Consider the following 23467-nt stretch of genomic DNA (forward strand, 5'->3'; position numbering starts at 1 on the left):
ATAGTTCATAATCAATACCTGCTTAAGATAAATTCCTTTGATTGTGTAGTCCAGTTAGTTTCCAAAATATGGTTATCTATGAATGTGCTTGGTCTGAACATAATCCGGATACTGTACCAGCAAACCTATTGGGACGAATCTTGGAGAAATGGTATGTTGACGATCTCTGTGTGCTTTGTACTGTGAAGGGCGTCGGCCTTTAACTCGCGTCGGCCTTTAACTCATGCAAAACGCACCCTGAATGGTTAGAGACGTGAGGCTGTATCCAATGAGAGACATTCATACTACTGGGTTGCTACTTCTCGTGGACCAGGAAGAACCGAGACAACCCAGAGCTGTCAGGCTAGCTTGCTAGCTTGTGAATCATCGTCACTTTGATTTTATTAGGAAAAATAAAGGCTTATGCCTCCATACACGTTGTTACGTGGCTAAGATTTTCTTCATATTCTGAACGTTGCAACAACACGGGAGTGCTTCTTTCTGTACGGCAGGTAGCCTAGCTTGCTAACGGTAGGTAGGCTTTTTAGCTAGAGCTAGCACTAGCCACACTAGCTTTAACACCAGCTATCACTGCACAGTAAATGCTTGCAAATACGATATAAACACTTTCTTAAGAAGTCACACAGATGCACTTGACTAGCACTTAATCTTTCAAATTATTAGCTTGCTATCTAACAATTTTTATAAATCTCAACTATACATTCAGGGATACAGTACCCTGCCGGCTACAGGCTTTTGCTAACACCAGCTGGCAGGCAAAACCGTGACTTACAACACGCAATGCTCCATTAACCTAGCTAGCTAACGTTAGTTCAAAGCAGACAACAACATATTATCTTCGTATGGCGGATCTCCCATATAACAGTGTGTCTCGTCATTTCAGGCTTGCATGGGTGTCTAGTAAGAAGAAGCACCATGAGCGGGGAGCCAGATGCCTTGGCTGTGGTGAACCAGCTTAGGGATCTCGCTGCGGATCCCCTGAACAGAAGGGCTATCGTTCAGGACCAAGGTTGCTTACCAGGACTTATACTTTTTCTGGATCACCCCAACCCCCAAGTTGTCTACTCTGCCCTTTTGGTAAGGCCGTCATTCAATGTCTGCTACATTTATATGTAGTCATTTAGCAGACGCTCTTATCCAGAGTGATAAGAGCTCCCCCGAGGCAAGTAAGGAGAAGTGCCTTGCCCAAGCACACAACGTCATTATGTTCGGCCTGGAATCGAACCGGCAACCGTCTGATTAATAGCCCAATTTCCTAACCGCTCAGCCATCTGACTCCATCTGTTCAAAACCTTGATTTTAGTTCCTACACTAGCTGTTGGACTGAGAATGCTCATTTGAACTAATGTTGAACTTTTGAGGTGGAGGTTTGTTGTATTCTGCAGCTCGATTTTATTTGAGATCAGAACAGATGAGAGAATATATTACTTAAGATGCACTGATTATCTTCTGCTTTGTTTTGTGTTTTATGAGAACATAAACATTTCTGATCTAATCCGTCAGGCTGTGCGCTACCTGGCCGAATGCCGTGCCAACAGGGAAAAAATGAAGGACGAGCTGGGGATGATGTTAAGTCTACAGAACGTCATGCAGAAGTCAGTGGCTTACTCAATGTACTCCCTGCAATAATTTTTGTATTGTGGTCTCCCTTCCAAATATCACTAGTTATACACAGAAGTATGCTGTAATGAAAATCTTTTACATGAGACCTATTTTTGATAACCAAATCCCCCATTTTCTCTTTCAGAACCACCACTCCAGGAGAAACCAAACTGCTGGCCTCTGAGATCTACGAGCTCTTGCAGGCCTCCAGCAGTTCAGACTCCGAGCAGGCAGAGGAGGCTGCCACCTGCAGACGCAAAGCCCAGTTTTTCCTAGGTTCCACTAACAAACGGGCCAAAACTGTGGTCCTGCACATAGATGGTCTGGATGACTCCGTGAGTTTGTTTGAGAAATGTGTCAAATGTGTCACTAACCCGACATCAACATTTGTACCTTTTTTTAAGGATAGTTGTTTTTCTTTCAAAAAGATGCTTGATTTCTAAACATTTTAGAATGCAAGCATGTATAATTAGGTCAAAGACAGATTTTGGAAGTCTCAATATCTGAAGTTACCTGACCCCGATGAAAGCTTAGAGGGTAAACGTCTTTGTTTTCCATAAAATACTGTAAAAAGCTGCTAAGAGTGTTAAAAATGTTCAATTTTTGTCTTACAAGTGTGGTTGAACCGTATTCACACTGATTGCTCTCTACCATTCAAGAACTACCTATTATCACTCCCTCAGAGCCGGAGGAGTCTGTGTGAGGAGGCCTTGCTGAAGATTCGTGGGGTCATCAGTTTCACCTTTCAAATGGCTGTGAAGAGGTGCATTGTCCGAATCCGCTCCGACCTCAAGGCAGAGGTGAGTCACTTGGCATGCTTCAAATATTTTTGCGTTGCATGAAGGAATATCATTTGCTGTCATTGTGTAGGAAAGTCTGAATTCAATGTAATAAAATCTAGAGTACATGGCTGTTGAGCTACACAGTATAACATATTTTCAGAATGCCTGGGAAAATGGTGAAAGTTTGTGACTTTAAACTAAACTGTGATTAACTTCTATAGGCTCTAGCATCAGCCATTGCTTTGACCAATGTGATGAAAGCTCAACGAGTTGTTAAAGGAGAGAGTGGGGATGAGGTTGGTATGCTTTATTTCTGAATGTTCCTCCTTATTTAACTGAGTGAATGTTAGTCTTTGCCTCCTCTTCCATAGAGTACTGGTTGTGCCACCATCCAGATATTAGTAGATCTGGAAATGTGCATGGTTCTTGGAATTCTGATTGATTGTTATCTGTTGCCAGGTGTTGATCCCATTCCCAGAGGAAGGTTCTGTGGAGGTGGAGCATAATGAGGATCTTCCAGACTACCTCCCAGAGGAGGAGAGCCCATCCCAGGACCCGGACAAGGCAGTGACTCGGGTGGGTACTGGGCAAGATGGCGTGGGCTGGCTAGGCACGGCAGCCAACTTTCTCTCCCGCTCCTTCTACTGGTGACCCTCCCAGGCCAGAGGAAGTCATATTTCTTTCTGAGACACTTGTACAGAATCTGTCTTACAGCTGGCACAACCAGAGAGCTCGACAGCCAAATGCGTTTTGTGTGACAAAAAATTATCTGACCGAGTGTAGGTGACACGTGTACGTACCCCCCCACAGACTTTCATTGAACGCACTCCCTCTCTGCACCACAACGTTGATGGTCTGAAAGGACTGGCTTCTGAAATGGATCGTTTCATAAACATATGTTTTTTCTAAGAGTGAACTAGAAGTTTTCTTTCTACACATGCAAGCAGGTCAACAGGTCTATCTTACTTTAAACCAAAATGTCTTATTGTGAGGAGCTTATACCGGGATATTGTGACTGGATCTATTGGAGCCCAAGTTTTGCTATAAACAGTGTTTACCATTTTTCTTAAAGGATCTTTTAGTGTGTTTGGGTCAAGGGTCTTTTTTCCCCTCTTAACTCTTTATCTAGAACATGCAGTAGTCAATCATGTATCCAGTTAGCTGTGCCTTTAGTTTCAGTGTGTTTACATAGGCCTAAAAACCCTTCTATGGCTCCTTATGCTGCTTATGTTCTGACATTTGAGTGTTCCAAGGTGAAGGACTTAGGTCAAAAACTGTCTGTCATAGATTTTGGAGTGAGCTTGATGTACTAACCAATATCATCAATAGATAAACCCTTACAGTTTCAGGATGTCATATTCAGTGGTACATTTAGGTTGCAAATGCACTCTTTGAAGGGTGTAATTCCAATATTAATCAGCAGAAGTAATACTATAGGTATTTTTCACACATTGCTTTTTTCTCCAAAACATGGGGAACAATTTCTAGTTAAACATTATATGTTGGAAATGTATGCTGATTGGAAATGTACTTACCAGTCAAAGATGGGGAACTCGTGGATATGTGTTCCAAATTGTAAGTCTTGCCTGTAAGAGGTTGAAACCTAAGGAAGGAGGGTGAGCTGTATGTACAAGTGTTTTCTTTGATGATTCTTTCATCTTGTTTATTGACCACTAAGTGTCGTTTCAGATACACAGACTAAGCTTAACCTTGACTGAAAATTATTCTCAATTGGATCATAACTTTAAAAATCTGTATTGAAATGTATTTTGCACATATATAATACTAAATACTATCGTTCTTTGTTAAGGATGTAGGGTGGTAAATGTATTATATTAACAATTCAGGGGTTCAACTATACAACATCATGCCTAGACAATTTTGCCATCAATGCATGTTACAGCGTGTGAATTGCCCTTGTGTTTGCTGTTGAGCTCATAGTCTATCTTTGCATGGCAGGTTGTCTGTCAAGATCAGTTGATCCTTTAAAAAGTTCTCATACTGCCACATTAAAGAAAGTTCAATTTTTGCCAAGAGTATTTCTCAAAGTTGTTATTGCCTGTCAGTGAGGAAAACAAATAGTTTGTGTGTTTTCCCAGATCTGTGCCCTTTATCCTTAACTAAACATATTTGTGTACTTCTTACTTGACATACAGTACTTTTTATTCATGAACTACATACATTCTTTTGAGGTAACCATGTATTGTAATATCCCACCCCATCTAAATGAAATATCTTTCCTGATTATTATTATTGCACATTTAGTTTTATTTATATTTTGATCTTTTGAGCTTGATCTCTAAACAGTGGGAGCTCGAGGTATGTGAGTGTGCACATCTCAAGGAATGCTTAAGTCTTGTCTATGTAAATGGGCCATTGTGTATATGAATACTGTGTTGTCTTATGTCATTACTATTCCCAAGAGTTGCATAAAACAATTAAATGAATATTAAAGTCGCAATATATCAGATTTATTTTTAAAGTGTTTAATACATTCGGGAAATGGTAGAGGGTTCATTCACCTTCACAAAAATGTGTTTAAGCTATGACACTGGATTTTATGAATGCTTTGCAGAATGCTTTGCCATTCCAGTTTTTAGAGTGTGGACTGTTCTCACTGTGTAAGAACAGAAGCATGAAATTATGTTTTAAGACACATGGATGCAAAAAACAACCAAAGCCACTGGCGTCTCATGAATCCACAATATGATCAGCTCTGCTTAAAATCCCCCAAAATGTTGACAGTAACAGAAAGTCTGGTCTTCTGGACATTACAAAAGGGCCTTGTGGTAAACTTGCCTCCTGAATGCGTTCTCTCTCCAGTCCAGTTCTTACGGGCTTGGCATGTGTCCAGACCTCCCACACATGAGACCAATGGGGCCCTCGAAAGGAGATCATCAGGATTAGGCAATTGTGAAACCCAGCTAAGGGGGCTTTTTTACGGACTTGCTGCTGCAGTTGCATTGTTGTGAACTCAGCTTTTGTTACCTGCTCGTATTGTGCTCTATAATAAGAGCATTGAGATATTTGTTTTCAATTTCTGTTTTGCAAAACAGAGAGACAACAACCCCATTAATATGTGTATAGAGAGAAACTTGTGGTTTGAAACTTGAGGTTTGAGTTTGTTGTTGGAAAATAATTCATGCAAATTCAAGGATCCAACTACTGCAGCATCAATGGAGGCTCACGTTGGAATCCATCCACTGTCATCATCCCTACAGCTCCAGCTTTTTGTTTATCTTACAACAATAGACACACTCCATTCAGCCCACCCCATCTATCCAGTGGAAACAATAAAAATGGCCACCACTGCTATTTCTGGTCATACAGCCAGAGCTTTGTGGAAGCAGCGTTACATTGACAGAATGTGTCCAATTGTTATGTAGGCAATTATCATTCATACAATTGATGATTTATTATTTTGAGGGAAATAATTATTCTGTGACATAATCTTGATATAATTTGGTTTCACTTAAATTGCTACTGCACAAAGCTTGCACATATCCATGAGACAAACTCCTATGCATTGGAATGTACTGTATGCAGTACATGGAAAAAAGACAGAAGGTGGCAGTGTTGATCCAAACATTAACTTCACAGAAAGCATCGTTACAAACCAGTTGGACACATTATTTACCCAATTTGATTACACCAGCAGTCAGCTCCTCGTGAAAGCTGTATCTTAGCAACACACAATCCATCTCACAGAGTTTTTAGGGACAGGCGAGGTAGGGGGTGAGGGAGGCCTCACGGGGTTGCTACGGCCACACTTAATAGAATACAATTCTGTTAAGTGCTTGCCATATTTTTGAATGAGCACTGCTGGCATTGACACAATTAACTTAGATTGAATACTACAAATTAGAACTACAGAATTTATTTTCTCTTTCTTTTTTTGATATTGTGCTATTGTTTCGCTATTTGTGGAAAAAACAATGTTGATACCCAATATGCTTATAAACTCCTCACCAATAGTTTGATAGTGTGCCGCAGGACTAGGGAGTGACCTCAATGAGTTTTGGTCTTGCATCCCCATTGGCAAGTGCACTCACCGTACAGTGAATAGTCACACGTCAGTGCTTGTGACACACAATGGGGAGTCAGGTGGCTGAGCGGTTAGGGAATCGGGCTAGTAATCTGAAGGTTGCCAGTTCGATTCCCGGCCATGTCAAATTACGTTGTGTCCTTGGGCAAGGCACTTCACCCTACATGCCTCGGGGGGAATGTCCCTGTACTTACTGTAAGTCGCTCTGGATAAGAGCGTCTGCTAAATGACTAAATGTAAACAATGGAAGGCTGGGGTTATTACAATTTTATTACATAAACGCAGAGAAGGGACCACAAAAAGCAAAGAGTTTTAGGAGAAGAGTGCACACAAAGTGTTTTTCTACAGCATAATAACTAGGGAAAATGTGCTGATCTTGTGCTGTTTCATCCACCCAGATGTTCAGTAATTTAAGTCATTAGCTGAGGTAATTATCCCTATTAACAAAATGGCTCCTTAGTTTCGTAATATATAGGGTTTCTCATTATACATATTTCTCAATTCATCATAGAAGGTACATTAAGACTGTACATTTGAGCGTTTGATTCCAATTAGGGGAAGAAGATGGAAAATGAACGTTTTCATTGGTCATGACAGGAAGCTGTGGGTAAACTGCAGGAAGTTGACACAATCTGAGGTTGAAGATGACCTTTTAAGTTAATATTCAAAATTGTGAACATAACTGCTAGTCAAACTAGTGAGTCACCTTTCAGGCTATGTTCATATATATTGGTTATACAGATGGACAATGGTACTTGAAAGTCACCCATGCCTGCATTCATCTGTCGGGGTGCCTACAGTCAGAAACAAGAAAGACTACAAGTCCTAGCCCATATGGCCAGGCTCCCATACCCAGCTGGGCTCTCCATGTGTGGCCATACCCAACTACATCATGCATGTGTGCCCAGCCACAAGACCGTGCAAGCCTGCCCAGTTGAAGCCAAGTCATTGGCTCCGTTTTTTTTATTGACCACTGACAAGGGTTTTATAATTTGAGAACTATAAAAACAATTGTCTGGGGAAAATCGGACAAACTTATTTGACACTGGCTAGGTTCAGATCAACATTATACAACCATGACTCCATGACCAATGATTCCCCATTATCTTAGAAATGTCAAATGCCATTTGGGGCCTTGAGTCATTTACTATATATTTTACTACAAGTAAAATTCCATGATGAAATACTCATCAAGAAGATGCGCTTCTCTTTTTTGTTTCTTTTAGGTTATTTTGTACAAATTCTGTTTATTATCATTAATAGAGGTTAATTTTTTTGGTTTAATACTTGTCAACTCAAATAATTAAGACTCCACTGTGACTTATATTGCAAATACTTTACGTAGAGCTGTCCTTTAATTAGGCCAATGGGCAGCTGGTATGATATTTATATGAATATCTTAATGCCGCCTTTATGCAAATATAGTTGATCATGTGTGAATCATCTTCCTTGCAGAAGCAGTTGGCGGGGAGCTTTTGCGAGTCCTGTGTATCTGGGAACAAGGAACAACAGCTTGCTGTGTGTGCGTGTGTGTGTGTATGTGTGTGTGAGACAGACAGCATGGGCGGTGTTGGTGTGTATGAAGAAGCACAGCTTGCTGCGTGTGTGTGTGGATAGGCTAAGTCACCTAAGGGGAATGGGTTGTGTACTCCTAATGGTTGTGCTCCTCCTGCTCGGAGATAAAGACTTATGATAAGCCAGCGTGCCCACCATCTGGGCTCTACGCATGTGGTCTGACTGGGGGGAAGGGGGGTCGGTCTGAGTGGCAGCGGACACCCCAGAGACTCGACCATGCCAGGCAATCAAGGTGACAGATGGGAGGGCTGCTGCTCGTGGCCTGGCTGAGGATACCAAATTCACCTTCATTAAACTCTAACTGGCACCTGGCATTGACAATAACTCTCATGTGGAGGATGTGTGATCAACGTGAAATATAAAACACAGAAAAACATTTAAATAATCCCAATTTGAATTTGTGATGTTGTGTTGATAGAGCCATATGCAAGTATCAAACTTTGCTTGCACGTAGAAAACGCATGCAAGCCAAAGAACTGACTCATTGAGTTTTGCATTCCTGCATTCCTCTTTATTCATTTTACCTTATTGTACACACATTAGACAAACAATTTACAAGGCAGTGAAAATATTAAAATCACCAATCTAGTCCTATACGTCCAGATTTGTAAATGTGTTCAAATCAAATTATTTGCCACTTTTCATATGAATGGACTGTTCTTGGAAACTAATACAAATGAAAGTAAAGAAGCACTGTACTGGTCGACACATGGTTATGATTAGGAATCCTAACCTAGGACACATGCATAGTCGCTTGTACATTTTCTCTATATCTGACATCTTTTAACTGCAAAGGTGGGAATATGTGTGTGAAGCATGGTTGTCTGTGGCACAATTATCTTGAGAAGTAGGCATTGTATGAAGTCGAAATTCAGACGGTTTATTGCTCACTACCCATGGATGCGGGTGTGAAGTTGTTTTCATGTGCGGTTCACGAGAGATAAATATAAAGCCAGACCAAACAGTAGGGTTCTGTCCGGATCAAAACCAAAGACGACACAGCCCTACGATGAAGGGAGGAGCACGTCTAGCCACTACTGCGCAAGATACGACCCGGAAGTTCAACATGACGCGGACCTTTTTTTGTGCCACAATGCGCCGCTGAACACTTTCCATAGAAGCCATATTTTAGCAGATTGTATGCTTGGTCTAACAGGTGACTGCATTAAGCAATGGAGCTCGAAACGTAAGCCTAAACGCATTGAGCTGCACCAGAGCCACTGAACAAGATGATGGCTTTACAATATTTTATTGTGACGATTGGCAATGCCTTGCTGTGAAGCGAAGTTCTGTTTGTTTAGTTATGCTGCTTTCACCCGTAGGCCTACTTGCGTCCTAATTAAACAGTTCTAACCTAATGATAAGCTATATGGGAGTCAGGTGGCTGAGCGGTTATAGGGAATCGGGCTAGTAATCAGAAGGTTGCTTGTTCGATTCCCGGCCGTGTCAAATGGCGTTGTGTCCTTGGGCAAGGCATTCTACTTGCCTCGGGGGAATGTCCCTGTACTTACTGTAAGACGCTCAGGATAAGAGCGTCTGCTAAATGACTAAATGTAAATGTATATGAATAGACTATGTAGGCAACCCTACAATCAATGGACGTCAGTTGGCTATATCACTAAACATCAAACTATTGCCATATTCCCCCTGTCACTGTTTTTCAGTCTTTACACTAACCGTTGCCTTACAGTTACTGCAAACTGTTCCCGTGGCATGTCGCCACAGTTCGGCATTGTATCTCGGACCTTATTGAGCAATAGTTTTTTGGTCCAACTTCCTGTAATAGCTTGCCATTTCAAACATCACCTTAGCTGTTGTCGGGTCATTCATGCACATGAATGGGATGTAATTTAGAATTTGAATGGAAAAGAAAAGAAAAAAATCTCGAGACCAGGACGTTACCCGCAATTTGTTACGGTGGTGGAGCAAGCATTTTGTCGGTGGACATTTGGACAAACAGGATTGTACTGGGACGTCCGACCATCCGAAGTGGAAATGCTCGCTCTTGTCTTTCTTGTTTTAATCTCACTTTGTTTATTCTCCAGGCTTGTTGGAAGGAAAAGGCAAGTAGTTGATGAATATTCTGTCTCATCTAGGTTTAGCCTATTAGTTTGTTTTTAAATTGTTTTAATACAGATCGAGGAACAACTCACTCTAAATAGTCCTTGATTTTAATTACGTGCAGTTGTCGTACTTATCGTGAAATAGCCAACACGTTTGTCAAGAGAGGATCTCAAAAACTCTGTTGGCAAGTGATGGGCGATAGACTGGTTGCTTGTTGTCTGACACGATGTTTGACCTGACCTAAAACCCCAGTATTCTTTGGCATTACCCTTTCCAGCCACATGCACTAGACCGACTGACAGTAGAGAGTACAATTAGGAGTAAAACAATTAAGCTTTTTTATTTTTTGTATTGTTCATTTTTACACACTTTAGTAGCTGCAAAATCATTTATTATGCTACGTTACAGCTTTTATGCAGTTGAATGTTGTTTTTACAACACAGTTTGGTTTGGTTGTTAGAGGCAATGCCAATCTGAAAGTCTTTTCAGTTTTGAAAATATCTTAAATGTTTTCAACACTATATCGATGGCATTATAATGTAATTAGTGTTTGACTGGATAAGAACTCATGGGAGCCACCGTTTGCTGTGAGAAGTAGGTCAAACTCCAACAGCCCCTGAAGACATTTTGTCCTTTTCTGAGGAAATGGGCTGACTACTTCCCAAAGGAGCTCTCACTGAGTCTGGTTACTGCTGTTGTATCCACCCCACTGTTTTTCACCCTCTGTAGAAATACCTTGGTGCACATAAAAACAAGAGTGAACATGTGCAAAGGTTGTTGCACTTTGCCCAAGTCTGCCCTATAGCTACTACCGAAGAATTCCTCTTATATTGAAAATAGATTACAATAACTTATATTAATGACTGCAACTTTCATATATTCTTACTGTAATCGTCACATTAAACCCATTATTATTCTAATTTGCACTTGGCTTGTACACTTTGTAGAGCCCCTGATTGCTTTTGACAGTGTCTGACAGCAGTGTGCAGTCATTGACAAGGTATGTGTGCGTGTGCATTTCAGTGTCTGGTGCATGTGTTTATTGATGTGTGTGTGTGTATAACTCATCAAGCGAGTCTGGTCTTGGTCAAGCCAGCTTGAGGCCTTAGAAAACAGAGATTCAGACCAGCTCTGCCAACCACACAATCAGAACCTGTCCCATTGTAATGCGGCAGCACAAAAATGAGGGAGGTGGTTCTGTCCTTCCTCATTGATGTTAGGATACTGTCATCAGAGTGTGTGTTGCAATCTTTGGCATGCTGACCAAGCCTCTATAGCAAATATACTTTGAAAGACTAGTGGGATTTGCCAGATGTGACACTGTTTATGTTTCCTGTTCAGTTAACACAATTCACCTAATATCTGGATGGTAAATTAATTGAAACCCTTTTATCTTCAGATTGTAAACCATGACATCATGGATATTTTGTGATGAAAGGAAGAAATACGATTTGTGACATTTGTGAAAATGAAATATGTTTTCTGATCGCCGTCTAGAAAATCATCACAAAAGCAGGAGGGTGTGCAGGACTCTGCTCAACCTTAGAGTGCAAATGAAAAAGTAGAATGAATAATAGGGTTTGTATGTGGAGTAAACATTTCCTAATGTGTGGTGAAGGACCATCGTATGTGAGTGGTAAGTTCTCTTGACAGGATCAAAAGTGCCCCTGTATCTCTTTAGGGCAATTAGAATGCATGGGTGATTTCTCCCTACCCGTCAACAATCCAGTTATTAATAGCCCTTGGATCTCGACATTCAGTGGCCTAAGGACAGAACCAATGTTTTGGTTTCTGGATTTCTGTATCCTTGAGCTTGGAGTATTTGTCAAAGCTTGTTGGTTGGTTTAGTTATCTTATAGTTTTGACAGATCATACATATAATGTGACCACACATACACATTTATTGGATATAATTTTGGGTAATTTGCCTGGTGACGGCTAATAGTTATCTCTAATCACTTTTTGACAGGATTGCAATTTCTATTCGGACCAACACACCAACACAAAATCACACCCCTCTTATTAGCTTTACAATTAAGGGCCCTTGAGTGAGTCCAGTTCTTTGTGAACCAAGGGTTATAGTTCTGGCTCATTGCTGTTTTATTGGTGGTGGAGCTATTGAGTGAAGGAACACCTAAAGAGTCAAAACAACAAGACAAGTTTTTCTGATCCTTAGCAGACTCTCAGAAGTGGTGTTGTTGTGCACCTGAGAGGATGTTTGTATTAAGCAGTATGTGGGACCTTCCTGATACTCCCTTCAGTGTCATGAAGCATCTGTAATCAATCACAGTTTGGCATAGGTTGCTACTTTCAGATTCTGTATGAGAATACCCGTTTTTGGCAGTTATATGTGCTGTGGCTCTTATTGCGTCAGCTGCAGATAAAAAATGTTTTGATGAAACAAGTTGTTGTCCTCAAACACAAAGAACAGAGCAACACGCTGAAAACATTTGAATTGGAATGTTTGTATAATACAAAGAACCTCTTTGTTAGGGTTGGGTTGGCTTTGTTGTGGTCAATCACACCACAGGGAAAGCTGATACCTGTCCAACCAGAATCGATCCCAGACATGCCTTCTCATGGATATTTCAAACAGGTCTCGGTGTTTGTTTAGGTGTTTGATATTTGAGTGGATTGTCCTAATAGTTTAGTTTCTTTAACATTCGTTTTTGTGGTTTATGCTGCTCTACTTCTTTCATTTGATCTTAAAAGCTTATTTTCACTTTTGCAGACGAGATGATGAGCCCCCACTTATAACAGGCTGGATTCCCTACCTGGGGAAGGCAGTGGAGTTTGGAAAAAATGCTCATATGTTTCTTGCAGCACATAAGGAAAAACATGGAGACATATTTACTATATTGATTGCAGGTTGGTATCATTGTGTGTTTGATGAAATACTATTGCATACATGATTGAATAAAGATAATGGATTTAATATTGTTATTTAATATTGTTAATATTGTAATTTCTAACAGCGGTATGAGTAAGCATGTCTCTCAATGTTCATTACTGTACTGTATAATCACATCTGTTTCCATTTAACATCCTTTTTCCCATTTAAGGAAAGTACATTACATTTATCATGAACCCACTGCTGTATCCCAACGTCATCAAACATGGGAAACAGCTGGACTTCCACGAGTTTTCTGACCAGGTTGCCCCGGTAACTTTTGGCTACCCTCCTGTCAGAAGTGGCAAATTCCCCGGCATGGATGAGCAGATCCAGAGATCCTTTCGCCTCCTGCAAGGTGACAACCTGACTTCCTTAACAGAGAGCATGATGGGTAACCTCATGCTTGTGTTTCGGCAAGACTACCTGAGGGAGACGGAGGAGAATAGGGATCAGGGTGGTGCTTGGAGGACTGAAAGCATGTACCAGTTCTGCAGTTCTGTCATGTTTGAGGCGACTTTCATGACCATGTACGGCCAGCCAGAATACGCCTGTCGACACAGCGGAATGAGCACGCTCAGAGAACAATTTGTTAAGTTCGACAACATGTTCCCGCTCTTAATCGCCCAGATCCCCATCTCTCTCCTGGGTTGGACCAAGTCTATACGGGAAGAGCTGATCAACTACTTCCTGCCACATAGGATGTCACGCTGGTCCAACACATCACAGTTCATCAAAAAGAGAGCTGAGGTCTTTGAGCAGTATGATTGTCTTGGAGATGTAGATAAAGCAGGTAAATGCTTCTGACATTGTATTTAGTCAAGGCTTTGGATTATAATTATTTTTTTCTAAAGCATTTGTGAGAAAAGGCTTTATTCTTTTTCTAAACAACACCAAAAACAACTTTTTAATTCAACAATTTTTTATTTGAATGCACTACAGACCTTTAACTGTACACCCCCCATACTTCCTCCTTTTCTTCTTCAAGCTCATCATTTTGCCATCCTATGGGCCTCAGTGGGCAATACAATCCCAGCAACCTTTTGGGCCATGTATTACCTGGTAATGCACCAAGAAGCCCTTGCAGCGGTATTTAAGGAAATCCAGAGTGTGTTGAAGCTCTCTGGAATAGAGGAGCTGAAAAATAGAGACATCACTTTCACCAAGGACCAGTTGGACGGTCTTCTCTATCTGGGTAAGATTGCCTTGTCTATATTTGTTGTTGTTTGTTTGTATTATATTATGTTAAACAAAAACAAAACAAAATGATTCTGTCCTAAAATCAGGTAGGAACACCACAGTAGCACTCCCCTGTGGCATTAAATCACCCCCCCCCCACTCCAACCAACAAACCCCTGTCTGTGATCGCAGTAACAAAGCCAGTCCAAACAGATACACAGTTACAGGCTCCCCATGTGTCACATTAGATCACAACGCCACACACTCTGAGCTGACTGCAGCCTCATCGCTGGTGACATGTCAGCATGCCTGGGGAAAAAATGCCTCTGGTGTGAGCTCGATGTGGCTCTGCCGCGAACAGCAGGGAATTCTGTCTCCTGAGGGGTGATGTGGCAGGGATCTGTCTCTTCTGAATCCGTTTGTTGTAGCATTAATGACTATAGTAGTAGTAGCGAAGTTGCTGCATTTATTTGTCTAGTAGAATGCTGATTCTTTTTTTAAATACCTTATTATTCAGCTGTGAATAATCCAATTCTGGTTTGAAACTGGTTTGAACAGTGTTCCGAACAAATATCCAAACACTCTGGTTAGCCAAATCATTCTGTCCGGATCATGTATTATAGTTTTAGTTCTTAAATTGCTCAAGGTCAACACAGAACGGATGGTTCAAACCCAATGCTCCTCAATGGTAACTCACAGAATTGGACTGCATTCACAGAGAGCGCCATCAACGAGAGTCTGCGGTTGTCTTCGGCCTCCATGAACATTCGTGTGGCCCAGGAGGACTTCAGCTTACGGCTAGTAGGGGAGCGATCGGAGGCTGTGAGGAAAGGAGACGTGATCGCCCTGTACCCTCAGAGCATGCATATGGACCCAGAGATCTACCAAGACCCTGAGGTAAACTAGACTGGACACACACTCAAACACACATACTCACACAAAATCTGTGGGTGTTTTAGAGGGCCTGTAGGCTCTGTATCGGCTTCTTTCTCTCTAATGTCTGTAGTATTTGTTTGGCATAGCTCCCTTAAACTACACCACCTGCTGTGTGTGTGTGTGTGTGGTAGTGGTTGGGGGGGGGGTAAGCGTGGGTGTGTGGATGGGTGTATTTCTGTATGTGTGTGTGTGTGTGTGTGTGTGCATATTTAGGTGAGCGTGTGTCTTCCTCTGGGTTAGATTAATGAACATTATCATGGTCTGTGAGTGATTGAATCCTTTCACTGGCCTTCAGAAGGTCAGCACGCACTGTCCATGCTAATGTAATCTGGTTCTGAGAGGGGCTCACCTTACTATTGGTCAAATACAAACCATAAATGAAGATGTGTAGATTTATTGCCGTATAAGTAAAATAACTACTATATTCTCCTATACATACTCCTACATTCTCCAATATATACTGTGAAAGTATACTCTGTAGCATACTTCTTTTTCCATAGTAAAAGACCCACAGAAATGGGGTCCTTAGCCATGGATTGATGTCTGTATACTGTAAGCTCTTCAAGATCAGTAGTATGGAATATAATATCTACACCTAAAAGAAAGTAAGAAAAGAGAAAAATAAGCCAAAGAAGGTTCTTATATTTGTCTCTCTAAATATAGTTGTTGTGATGTGTTTGTTAGCATGATAGTCTGGTTTCAAATATGTTGTACATATTTGATGTTTGTCTAGTTCTGTCCTCCATTTTATTTGTTTTATAAAAAAATTATGTTATTATATACAGTATATATTAATTATTACAATGTACCCACAAGAGGCCTTCTCTTACCAGGTCATTATTGTCAATTGCAACATGTTCTTTTTGGACTAAAATAAATGTAAAAAGGTCATCCCTTTTCTATATTTTCCCTTTCCCTCGAAACAGGTTTTCAAGTTTGACCGGTACGTTGAGGACGGTAAAGAAAAGACCGACTTCTACAAGGATGGCCAGAAGCTGAAGTATTACCGCATGCCATTCGGCTCTGGTTCCACCAAGTGTCCTGGAAGGTACTTTGCGATAAATGAGATAAAGCAGTTCCTGTCTCTCCTTCTGCTTTACTTTGACATGGAAGTGGTGGAGGGTCAGAAGCGGGTCACCCTGGACCCAAGCCGAGGAGGTCTGGGGATTCTGCTTCCCGCCACCGATGTAAGGTTTCGCTACAGGCCTCGCCAAGCCTGATTGAATGATGGACTATTGGTACCTAGAGAAGGCAGAGCCCTATGCGGGACATGTGGATCGGACGTACATCTTCCGTATTATATTCAGAGAAAATCACAGGAGTAATTGTGGGCCAAAGAGTGGACCCATAATGTATAGCACAGGTATATGCTGTTGTCTTATAGTACAGTATTCCATTCCATTTCATTGTATTGAGGATTCAGTTAAGAACTGTTGTCTTTGAAACCCAATTCTTCATGATTAACAGTTGTTATAGTTCCAATTTTCTTGTCTCTGTTAATTGTTTATTTATTAAATAACCTCTTCCATGCTATTGAAGCTGTACATCCTTAAAATGTATGTCTGAGATTCTCAAATGCTTTTCTCGCTAATTGTTTTCAATATTGTGGTCCTAATACCTTATGACTTATTTATTATTTTAATGTTTATTTTTGCCTGACCCTTAATCGACCATTCAATGTTTTATATTCAAATGTCTTTCAAATTTCAAACGCTACTCACAATTATGAAATAAAACTAAATAAACCATTAGAAGGGTGTTACATCCATAGGATTTGAATCTTTCGCTTTTGACTTGAAATTATCTGTTTGATTACAATTACAGTCAGTTACATTTGACACTTAAAAAAAAAAAGCATCTTAATTCTTTCTTGGGGCTGCTGTAGGCTACCTGGTGCTGATATAATTTACCAAGATTGTTTCTATTTTCACAGAAAGTGTCAGATAAAATGCATAGAAATTAAGTAAATATCTTTCTCATATTTCTTGTTTAATTAATTTCTTGACCACATTCAAGGTTTTGCGTTATTTGTTCACATTTATTTCAATCAATTCAGAGACATAGTTCAGTATCTCACGAAACACATAAATCCTCTATCAGTATCAACAGTAAAATTAATTTCATATACATTGGCTTCATCAAGACATATAAAGAACATTTTTACCAAATTGTCCTTGGTAATAAAAATATTAGTTGGGATAATTTCGATACGATAGAAGTCAATAGTAAGCTAGAAGAATTTGTAAATTAAATTTCAGTCCATGTTGTTTAATTGTGCTTTGTCATCAACCTCAGTTACGCACATGAAGCATGAAGATAGGGATGCATTTTTCAAGGTTTATTGTTGAATTCTTTTAAGAGTCTCGATGGGAAAACAACACATTTGTCACGATAAGGGTCTTGAATCCCAGCAGAGAACGGGTATTGTGTCTGTTGCTCGTAGACACCTAACCCGGGGCCACCAGCCGTATTTGCAGTGGTATGAGTAACGCCTTGTCCTTGGTTAAGGTAGCTAACCAGTCTTCTCATTTCATCCAGTGCTTGCGATTGCATGAGGATGTAGTTCTTTGCAAGGAGCAAGGTTGCAATTTTGGATAACTTCCGTACTGATGGGCTGTGAGCATAAGGGATTACCGACCGTAATTCATCGAGTGCGTCGTTCAGGTCGTGCATCCTTCTCCTCTCGCGCGCGTTAATGTTTAGCCTCAGGACCTTCTGCTCTTTGTGTTTTTTACCTGTCTCACATTTACCCATAGATAGCAAAAGTCTCTCCTCGGGAAATAGTACCATGTCACTCCTGCCAATGCCATCACTATCGTCGTCCTGACTCTGCTCCCCACCGCTGCTCTCCGCAGCTGAGGCGCTCAAGTTGAAACGATCTCCGTACTTTACGCACGATGATACGGATGGAAAACTAAATGTTGCTGGTGGCCCTTCACGCATTAAACTTGACTGTGTGGATCCTTGGTCAAAAGAATTGATAGACGACGGTCGATCCCGAGGAAAAACTCCGTCATTTGCCGCTGAACTGAAGGAGTCCATCTTTCCCTGTCCGAGAGCCGAGTGTTGTGAGGAGTCTCTAAAACGTACCCTGTGCGCCGCACACTGCGCAGTAATGTTACGATCTCGCCCGCCACCCCAAGTTCATCACTCATTATTGCCCTGCATTCTGCCCACCGCCTTTATTAAATCTCAATTTATGTGTCATGTAGAATCATTGGCGGCGCTAGGGAGGGGTTAGCAGGTGCTTCAGCACACCCAAGAAAGACCAAAGCACCCCGATAGGACCCCAATAAATATTGCAAATGTATTAATAGTATTTATATATATTATATATATAGTATATGATCTATATGACTTCATCCCCTCAGCACCTGCATTAAAAATTATCTGCCGCCGCCCCTGTGTAGAATAATGCTCTCTGAAATGCTGGATTGAAGTTTAATGTGGTCACACCTTCAGCAAGCGCCAGGAAATTAGCAACCATAAAATCATTTATATTCAGGAATAAATCCATAGGCAACTAATCAAAATGTATAGGGGATAGGTTGAGCAATGGGTTAGACCATTTGACTACAAATCAGGACGTTGCATGTTCAAATCATCTCTGTACGTCGCTTTGGATCAAAGTGTCTGCTTAGTGAATACATTAAACATGTATTAACCTGTAATTCCATGCTTTACAGTGACAACCAACAAATATACTGAAGAACCTGGGAGGGGCAGCATTTCACTGTAAATTCCTCCAGCACTTAACACAACTAGCCACCAATTTAGTCCAACTCTTCACATGTAAATATGACTTCAGCTCCTCCCTTGGGAAACCCCAAATTACGTCTTTCAGATTTGCTTAAGATCACATTCTTTCTACTGGCTGCATGCTACATCGCTATGATGGGTCTCTGTTCAGGACTTTCTCTGAATAGGTCCTTTTTGATTTGAGCTGCTTGCAGTCTACATACATCCTTTTTTGGGAACTATTTAGTTTCACAAAAATAACAATGACAAACAATGGGATAGTAATACTATATTTTAAGATTGCAGAGGTGAAGAGGTGGTTGATCAACAGTGAGGACAAGTAATTGCTCTCGAAGGAGGGCAGGTTACACTGAACTACCAGTACAACACTAGCTGCTCCAATCCTGCCATGTTCTGGTACATCCAGCTGACCAGACACTCTCCTTAGTGTGTCCTCATGAGAGATAAGTATGGATCCCTGAATAAAAGGAAATATTATTTTCCAGTTTGGATTCAGCCTTGTGATCAGTTCCTTTAGGGGTTCAAAGCCTGCAGCTGACTGATTTAGCTGTATTCTTCTGTGCTCTGAGGCACACTATAACTACAGTAGAATCAATCCCTGTACAAAAACACAGGAGAGAGAAAGGTTTTAAAAGGACACTAATAATAACAACCAACTGACTAACAAAAAATCAACAAATTAATATTTGTCCAATAAAAAACAAATGTATTTTTGAAATGTAATTTCAAATACAAAGACTTTACAAGATTTGAAAAAGAAGACCTTTTAAGTCTCAGACACAGGAGGTGACAGAAGAATTTCATGATACATTGAAGATTGCATTTGTTCTCTTTCTCTTCACACTCATCCTTCATATGACACATTGCCTAAACAACATACTGATATTTATGTTGTTTAGGCATTATGTCTATATTTATGTCTTGTTATGAAACGATCAGTTTCAATTGTGTGCCATTAAAATATCCAACAATCCTATGTTTTCTGTTCTTTCAAAAATGTTCCTGTTCTGACAAGTTTAGAGAAGAGAGAGATGGCTGGAGATGTGACTACTATAGAGGGAGAGACAATGACCCTTAACTGTACATTTGAAACCACTGACAGAAATCCATATCTGTTCTGGTACAAGCATGAATAGAGGAAAAACCCTGAGTATATGCTGAAGAGGTTCACTTTTAGTGAAGAGGAGAGAACACAAAATAATCAATGATTTACTAAAATGGCAAAATGCAATCAGAGCTGATGTCCAGACTGACGAAAACCCAGAAAGAGGAGGAGATGAGAAGGAATGTATCTTCTCATGATACATGTAGGTCTCCACCAGAGAGTTTGCTCTCTCTCCACCCACCCATCTCAGTAAAGACATGGAGCACTGGCAGAGGAACCTACTAGTGATTCTAACTTTATCTTTTGGTATGGCATTACTACACATGTAACTGTGATTAATAGCATAATACTATATCCTCATGATGCTTTAAATGTTTTAACTTATGAAAGACACAATCAACATTTTCATTTGTACCTCTTCCCCAGAATGCAGAGGTGAAGACACTATCACCCAGTCAGCAGAAGTTCTGACTGCTACTGAGGGAGAGACAGTTACACTTGATTGTACATTTGAGACTACATCTTCAAATCCCGATCTATTCTGGTACAAGATCGTTATGGAGGAAAGGACAACTCTGGTGCATGGACTGAAAGGTTCAATGCCGATCTCAATTTTAGTGGCAAATCAGTTCCTCTGAGGATCCAGAGTGTGCAGCTATCTGACTCTGCTGTGATCTACTGTGCTCTGAGGCCCACAGTAACTACAGGATATACAGCTGCCTTACAATAAGCACAGGGGCATGGGAAGTGTTTTAACAAGGGGAAACATTTTTTGTAAGTAGCTTGATTTGTTGTTTACCTTAATTACTTATTTACTCAACAGCAGACAAAGTAAAATGATGTGACTGATTCAAATCCAGATTTCTTTCTGGTACAAGCTGTAGGTGAAAGACTGTCTGAGACATATGCTCAGATGTGGAAGATGAGTAACAAAGAATTCTGCAGAATTACATTTAATTAAAGACAACTTATTTGTTTTAATAAATACATTTTCTCTCTGTGGATGAGAGTTGTCATAGGATTTATGAGTTTTAAAAGCACAATATTCCATACTGTACACATAAATAGTCAGGTTGTCAGGTGGCTGAGCGGTTAGGGAATCGGGCTAGTAATCTGAAGGTTGCCAGTTCGATTCCTGGCCGTGTCAAATGACGTTGTGTCCTTGGGCAAGGCACTTCACCCTACTTGCCTCAGGGGGAATGTCCCTGTACTTACTGTAAGTCGCTCTGGATAAGAGCGTCTGCTAAATGACTAAATGTAAATGTAATAAAAAGCAGCCATAATTAAAAACAGGGAATAGCACTATAACACGTTCTTTTACAATGCTCCAACTGTCCTGTGATTCATACATAATAGTTTGCTGCTGTAAAGAATAAGCTCCTCCTCATGCAAGGCTCAGTTTAAGCTACAGACATCACTTTACTTTAAAGTCCTGGTTTCAAGAGGTGTGTGTCTGTACCACCCTAACAATCTCATCGTCAGAATGCATGCTTGGCTGAACATTTTACTGATTCTCACTGCATTCCAATGTGGTACGATACAGCATCATCCTTCTCCTTATTTCAACCAACTTATGCTTGAATATTGATGTCTGACCTTAAGGTTTTATCATTTTCATTTTCAGGAATCAGAGGAGACAGTGTGACCCAGCCAACAGGACCTGTGACAGCTGTTGAGGGAGACGCAGCTATGCTCAACTGTACATTTGAGACCACAGAACCAAATCCATACCTTTTCTGGTACAAACAGGACGCAACTTGCTCCCCCAAGTTTGTACTGATGAGGTTAAGGCATGGGTCTGGGAACAATGACCCTGAGTTCAAGGAGAGATTTAATGCTACTCTGACTCTGGTCTCCACCTTGGTTCCTTTGAGGATCCAGAGTGTGCAGCTGTCTGATTCTGCTATCTACTACTGTGCTCTGAGGCCCACAGTGACTAAATGTTATACAGTTCCTGTACAAAAACCTGCTGTGCTGCACAACACATGACAAGATTACTGAATATAAGAATATAATATACTGTATATAGTCATGATAAATTAGCAATATTTCACCCAAAACAATCTTATAGATGTGCATATAATATGAAATGATACTGTATCTCTGTGATTAAACTTATAAAGCCTTTTAAACTGTAAACACGTTATTTGAGAAACATGCATCGTTTGTAACAACCTTGAACCACCAGAGGGCACCATAACCAAGATAATATCGTCCTTTACTTTGAAACTTCTTAATGGAAGACCTTCGAAGTGCCTGTAAAGGACTGTTACCACGAGCAACAAAGCAAAGATTTTCTAACCATACCAGAGAGAACAGTCGTTTGTTTATACTCTTGCTATCTTTTTACAATAGTTGTGAAGAACTGGCTGTTCACTTTGACTGTATTTTCATCACTTGTCCTTGGTATGATATACTAAGTATTATTCCTATAACCATAAATTATCAACAGAGTAATATTTTTGTAGAAATGTTTTCATCTCGCAGAGACCAAATCAGCAGGAGACTGTGTCCGTCAGCCAAATAAACTTCTGGCAGCTCATGAAGGAGAGAGTGTAACTCTGGACTGTAAATATGAGACAACTGCATCAGCACCATCACTCTTCTGGTATGTTAAGTACACAGAGGACTACCCAAAATACGTCTTGTGAAAAGATGTGATAGGACCCAGGCACACTGATGAGGACTTCAAGGGGAGATTTGATGCCCATCTGACTTCTGCTGGCAGAACCATTCTTCTGAGGATCCAGAGTGTGCAGCTATCTGACTCTGCTGTGTACTACTGTGCTCTGAGGCCCACAGTAACTACAGGATATACAGCTGCTTTACAATAAGCACAGGGGCACGGAAGTGTTTTAACAAGGGGAAACATTTTTAGTAAGTAGCTTGATTTGTTGTTTACCCAATTTACTTATTTACTCAACAGCAATCACAGTTAAATGATGTGACTGATTCAAATCCAGATTTCTTTCTGGTACAAGCTGTAGGTGAAAGACTGTCTGAGACGTATGCTCAGATGTGGAAGATGAGTAACAAAGAATTCTGCAGAATTACATTTAATCAAAGACAACTTATTTGTTTGAATAAATAAATGTTCTCTCTGTGGATGAGAGTTGTCATAGGATTTATGAGTGTGAAAAGCACAATATTCCATACTGTACACATAAAAAGCAGCCATTATTAAAAACAAGGAATAGCACTATAACACGTTGTTCTTTTATAATGCTCCAACTGTCCTGTGATTCATACATAATAGTTTGCTGCTGTAAAGCATAAGCTCCTCCTCATGCAAGGCTCAGTTTAAGCTACAGACATCACTTTACTTTAAAGTCCTGGTTTCAAGAGGTGTGTGTCTGTACCACCCTAACAATCGTCAGAATGCATGCTTGGCTGAACGTTTTACTGATTCTCACTGCATTCCAATGTGGTACGATACAGCATCATCCTTCTCCTTATTTTGACCAACTTCTGCTTGAATATTGATGTCTGACCTTGAGGTTTTATCCTGTTCATTTTCAGGAATCAGAGGA

General features: G+C 40.5%; 4 protein-coding genes across 5 annotated transcripts; 3 read left to right on the top strand and 1 right to left on the bottom strand.

The window, feature by feature from the left end:
- The first annotated feature begins 54 nt into the window (after positions 1-54).
- Positions 55-4833, top strand: LOC136959010 (armadillo repeat-containing protein 1-like). Its single transcript, XM_067253194.1, has 7 exons — positions 55-510; positions 884-1077; positions 1504-1595; positions 1748-1937; positions 2286-2402; positions 2606-2680; positions 2844-4833. The coding sequence occupies exons 2-7, from the start codon at positions 916-918 to the stop codon at positions 3033-3035; spliced, it is 828 nt and encodes a 275-aa protein (XP_067109295.1). The 5' UTR covers positions 55-510; positions 884-915; the 3' UTR covers positions 3036-4833.
- Positions 4834-9816: 4983 nt separating this feature from the next.
- On the top strand, positions 9817-17024 carry cyp7b1 (cytochrome P450, family 7, subfamily B, polypeptide 1). Of its 2 annotated transcripts, none has more exons than XM_067253399.1 (6): positions 9817-10067; positions 12800-12936; positions 13131-13751; positions 13947-14153; positions 14856-15034; positions 16000-17024. In XM_067253399.1, the coding sequence occupies exons 1-6, from the start codon at positions 10000-10002 to the stop codon at positions 16291-16293; spliced, it is 1506 nt and encodes a 501-aa protein (XP_067109500.1). In that variant the 5' UTR covers positions 9817-9999; the 3' UTR covers positions 16294-17024. The 2 variants fall into 2 exon arrangements, with proteins under 2 accessions (XP_067109500.1, XP_067109501.1); XM_067253400.1 differs by lacking the exon at positions 9817-10067 and adding an exon at positions 11230-11704.
- Positions 17025-17068: 44 nt separating this feature from the next.
- LOC136959361 (class E basic helix-loop-helix protein 22-like) lies at positions 17069-18210 on the bottom strand. Its single transcript, XM_067253673.1, has one exon. It carries the CDS (start codon positions 18113-18115, stop codon positions 17405-17407), a length of 711 nt encoding a protein of 236 aa, XP_067109774.1. The 5' UTR covers positions 18116-18210; the 3' UTR covers positions 17069-17404.
- Positions 18211-20194: 1984 nt separating this feature from the next.
- On the top strand, positions 20195-21926 carry LOC136958892 (immunoglobulin iota chain-like). The gene is made up of 4 exons (XM_067253021.1): positions 20195-20243; positions 20364-20531; positions 21368-21469; positions 21562-21926. The coding sequence occupies exons 1-4, from the start codon at positions 20195-20197 to the stop codon at positions 21924-21926; spliced, it is 684 nt and encodes a 227-aa protein (XP_067109122.1).
- The last annotated feature ends 1541 nt before the right edge of the window (positions 21927-23467 follow it).

Source organism: Osmerus mordax, chromosome 16, assembly GCF_038355195.1.
Source record: "Osmerus mordax isolate fOsmMor3 chromosome 16, fOsmMor3.pri, whole genome shotgun sequence".
NCBI lineage: Eukaryota > Metazoa > Chordata > Actinopteri > Osmeriformes > Osmeridae > Osmerus > Osmerus mordax.

Coding starts and splice junctions, on each gene's coding strand:
- LOC136959010 (XM_067253194.1), top strand. CDS start 916: ATGAGCGGGGAGCCAGATGCCTTGGCTGTGGTGAACCAGCTTAGGGAT. Junction 1,078..1,503: donor TTGTCTACTCTGCCCTTTTG/GTAAGGCCGTCA, acceptor CTAATCCGTCAG/GCTGTGCGCTACCTGGCCGA. Junction 1,596..1,747: donor CTACAGAACGTCATGCAGAA/GTCAGTGGCTTA, acceptor TTTCTCTTTCAG/AACCACCACTCCAGGAGAAA.
- LOC136958892 (XM_067253021.1), top strand. CDS start 20,195: ATGGAGCACTGGCAGAGGAACCTACTAGTGATTCTAACTTTATCTTTT. Junction 20,244..20,363: donor GATTCTAACTTTATCTTTTG/GTATGGCATTAC, acceptor CCTCTTCCCCAG/AATGCAGAGGTGAAGACACT. Junction 21,470..21,561: donor TCTCACTGCATTCCAATGTG/GTACGATACAGC, acceptor TTTCATTTTCAG/GAATCAGAGGAGACAGTGTG.
- cyp7b1 (XM_067253399.1), top strand. CDS start 10,000: ATGCTCGCTCTTGTCTTTCTTGTTTTAATCTCACTTTGTTTATTCTCC. Junction 13,752..13,946: donor TGGAGATGTAGATAAAGCAG/GTAAATGCTTCT, acceptor TTCTTCTTCAAG/CTCATCATTTTGCCATCCTA. Junction 15,035..15,999: donor AGATCTACCAAGACCCTGAG/GTAAACTAGACT, acceptor CCCTCGAAACAG/GTTTTCAAGTTTGACCGGTA.
- LOC136959361 (XM_067253673.1), bottom strand. CDS start 18,115: ATGGACTCCTTCAGTTCAGCGGCAAATGACGGAGTTTTTCCTCGGGAT.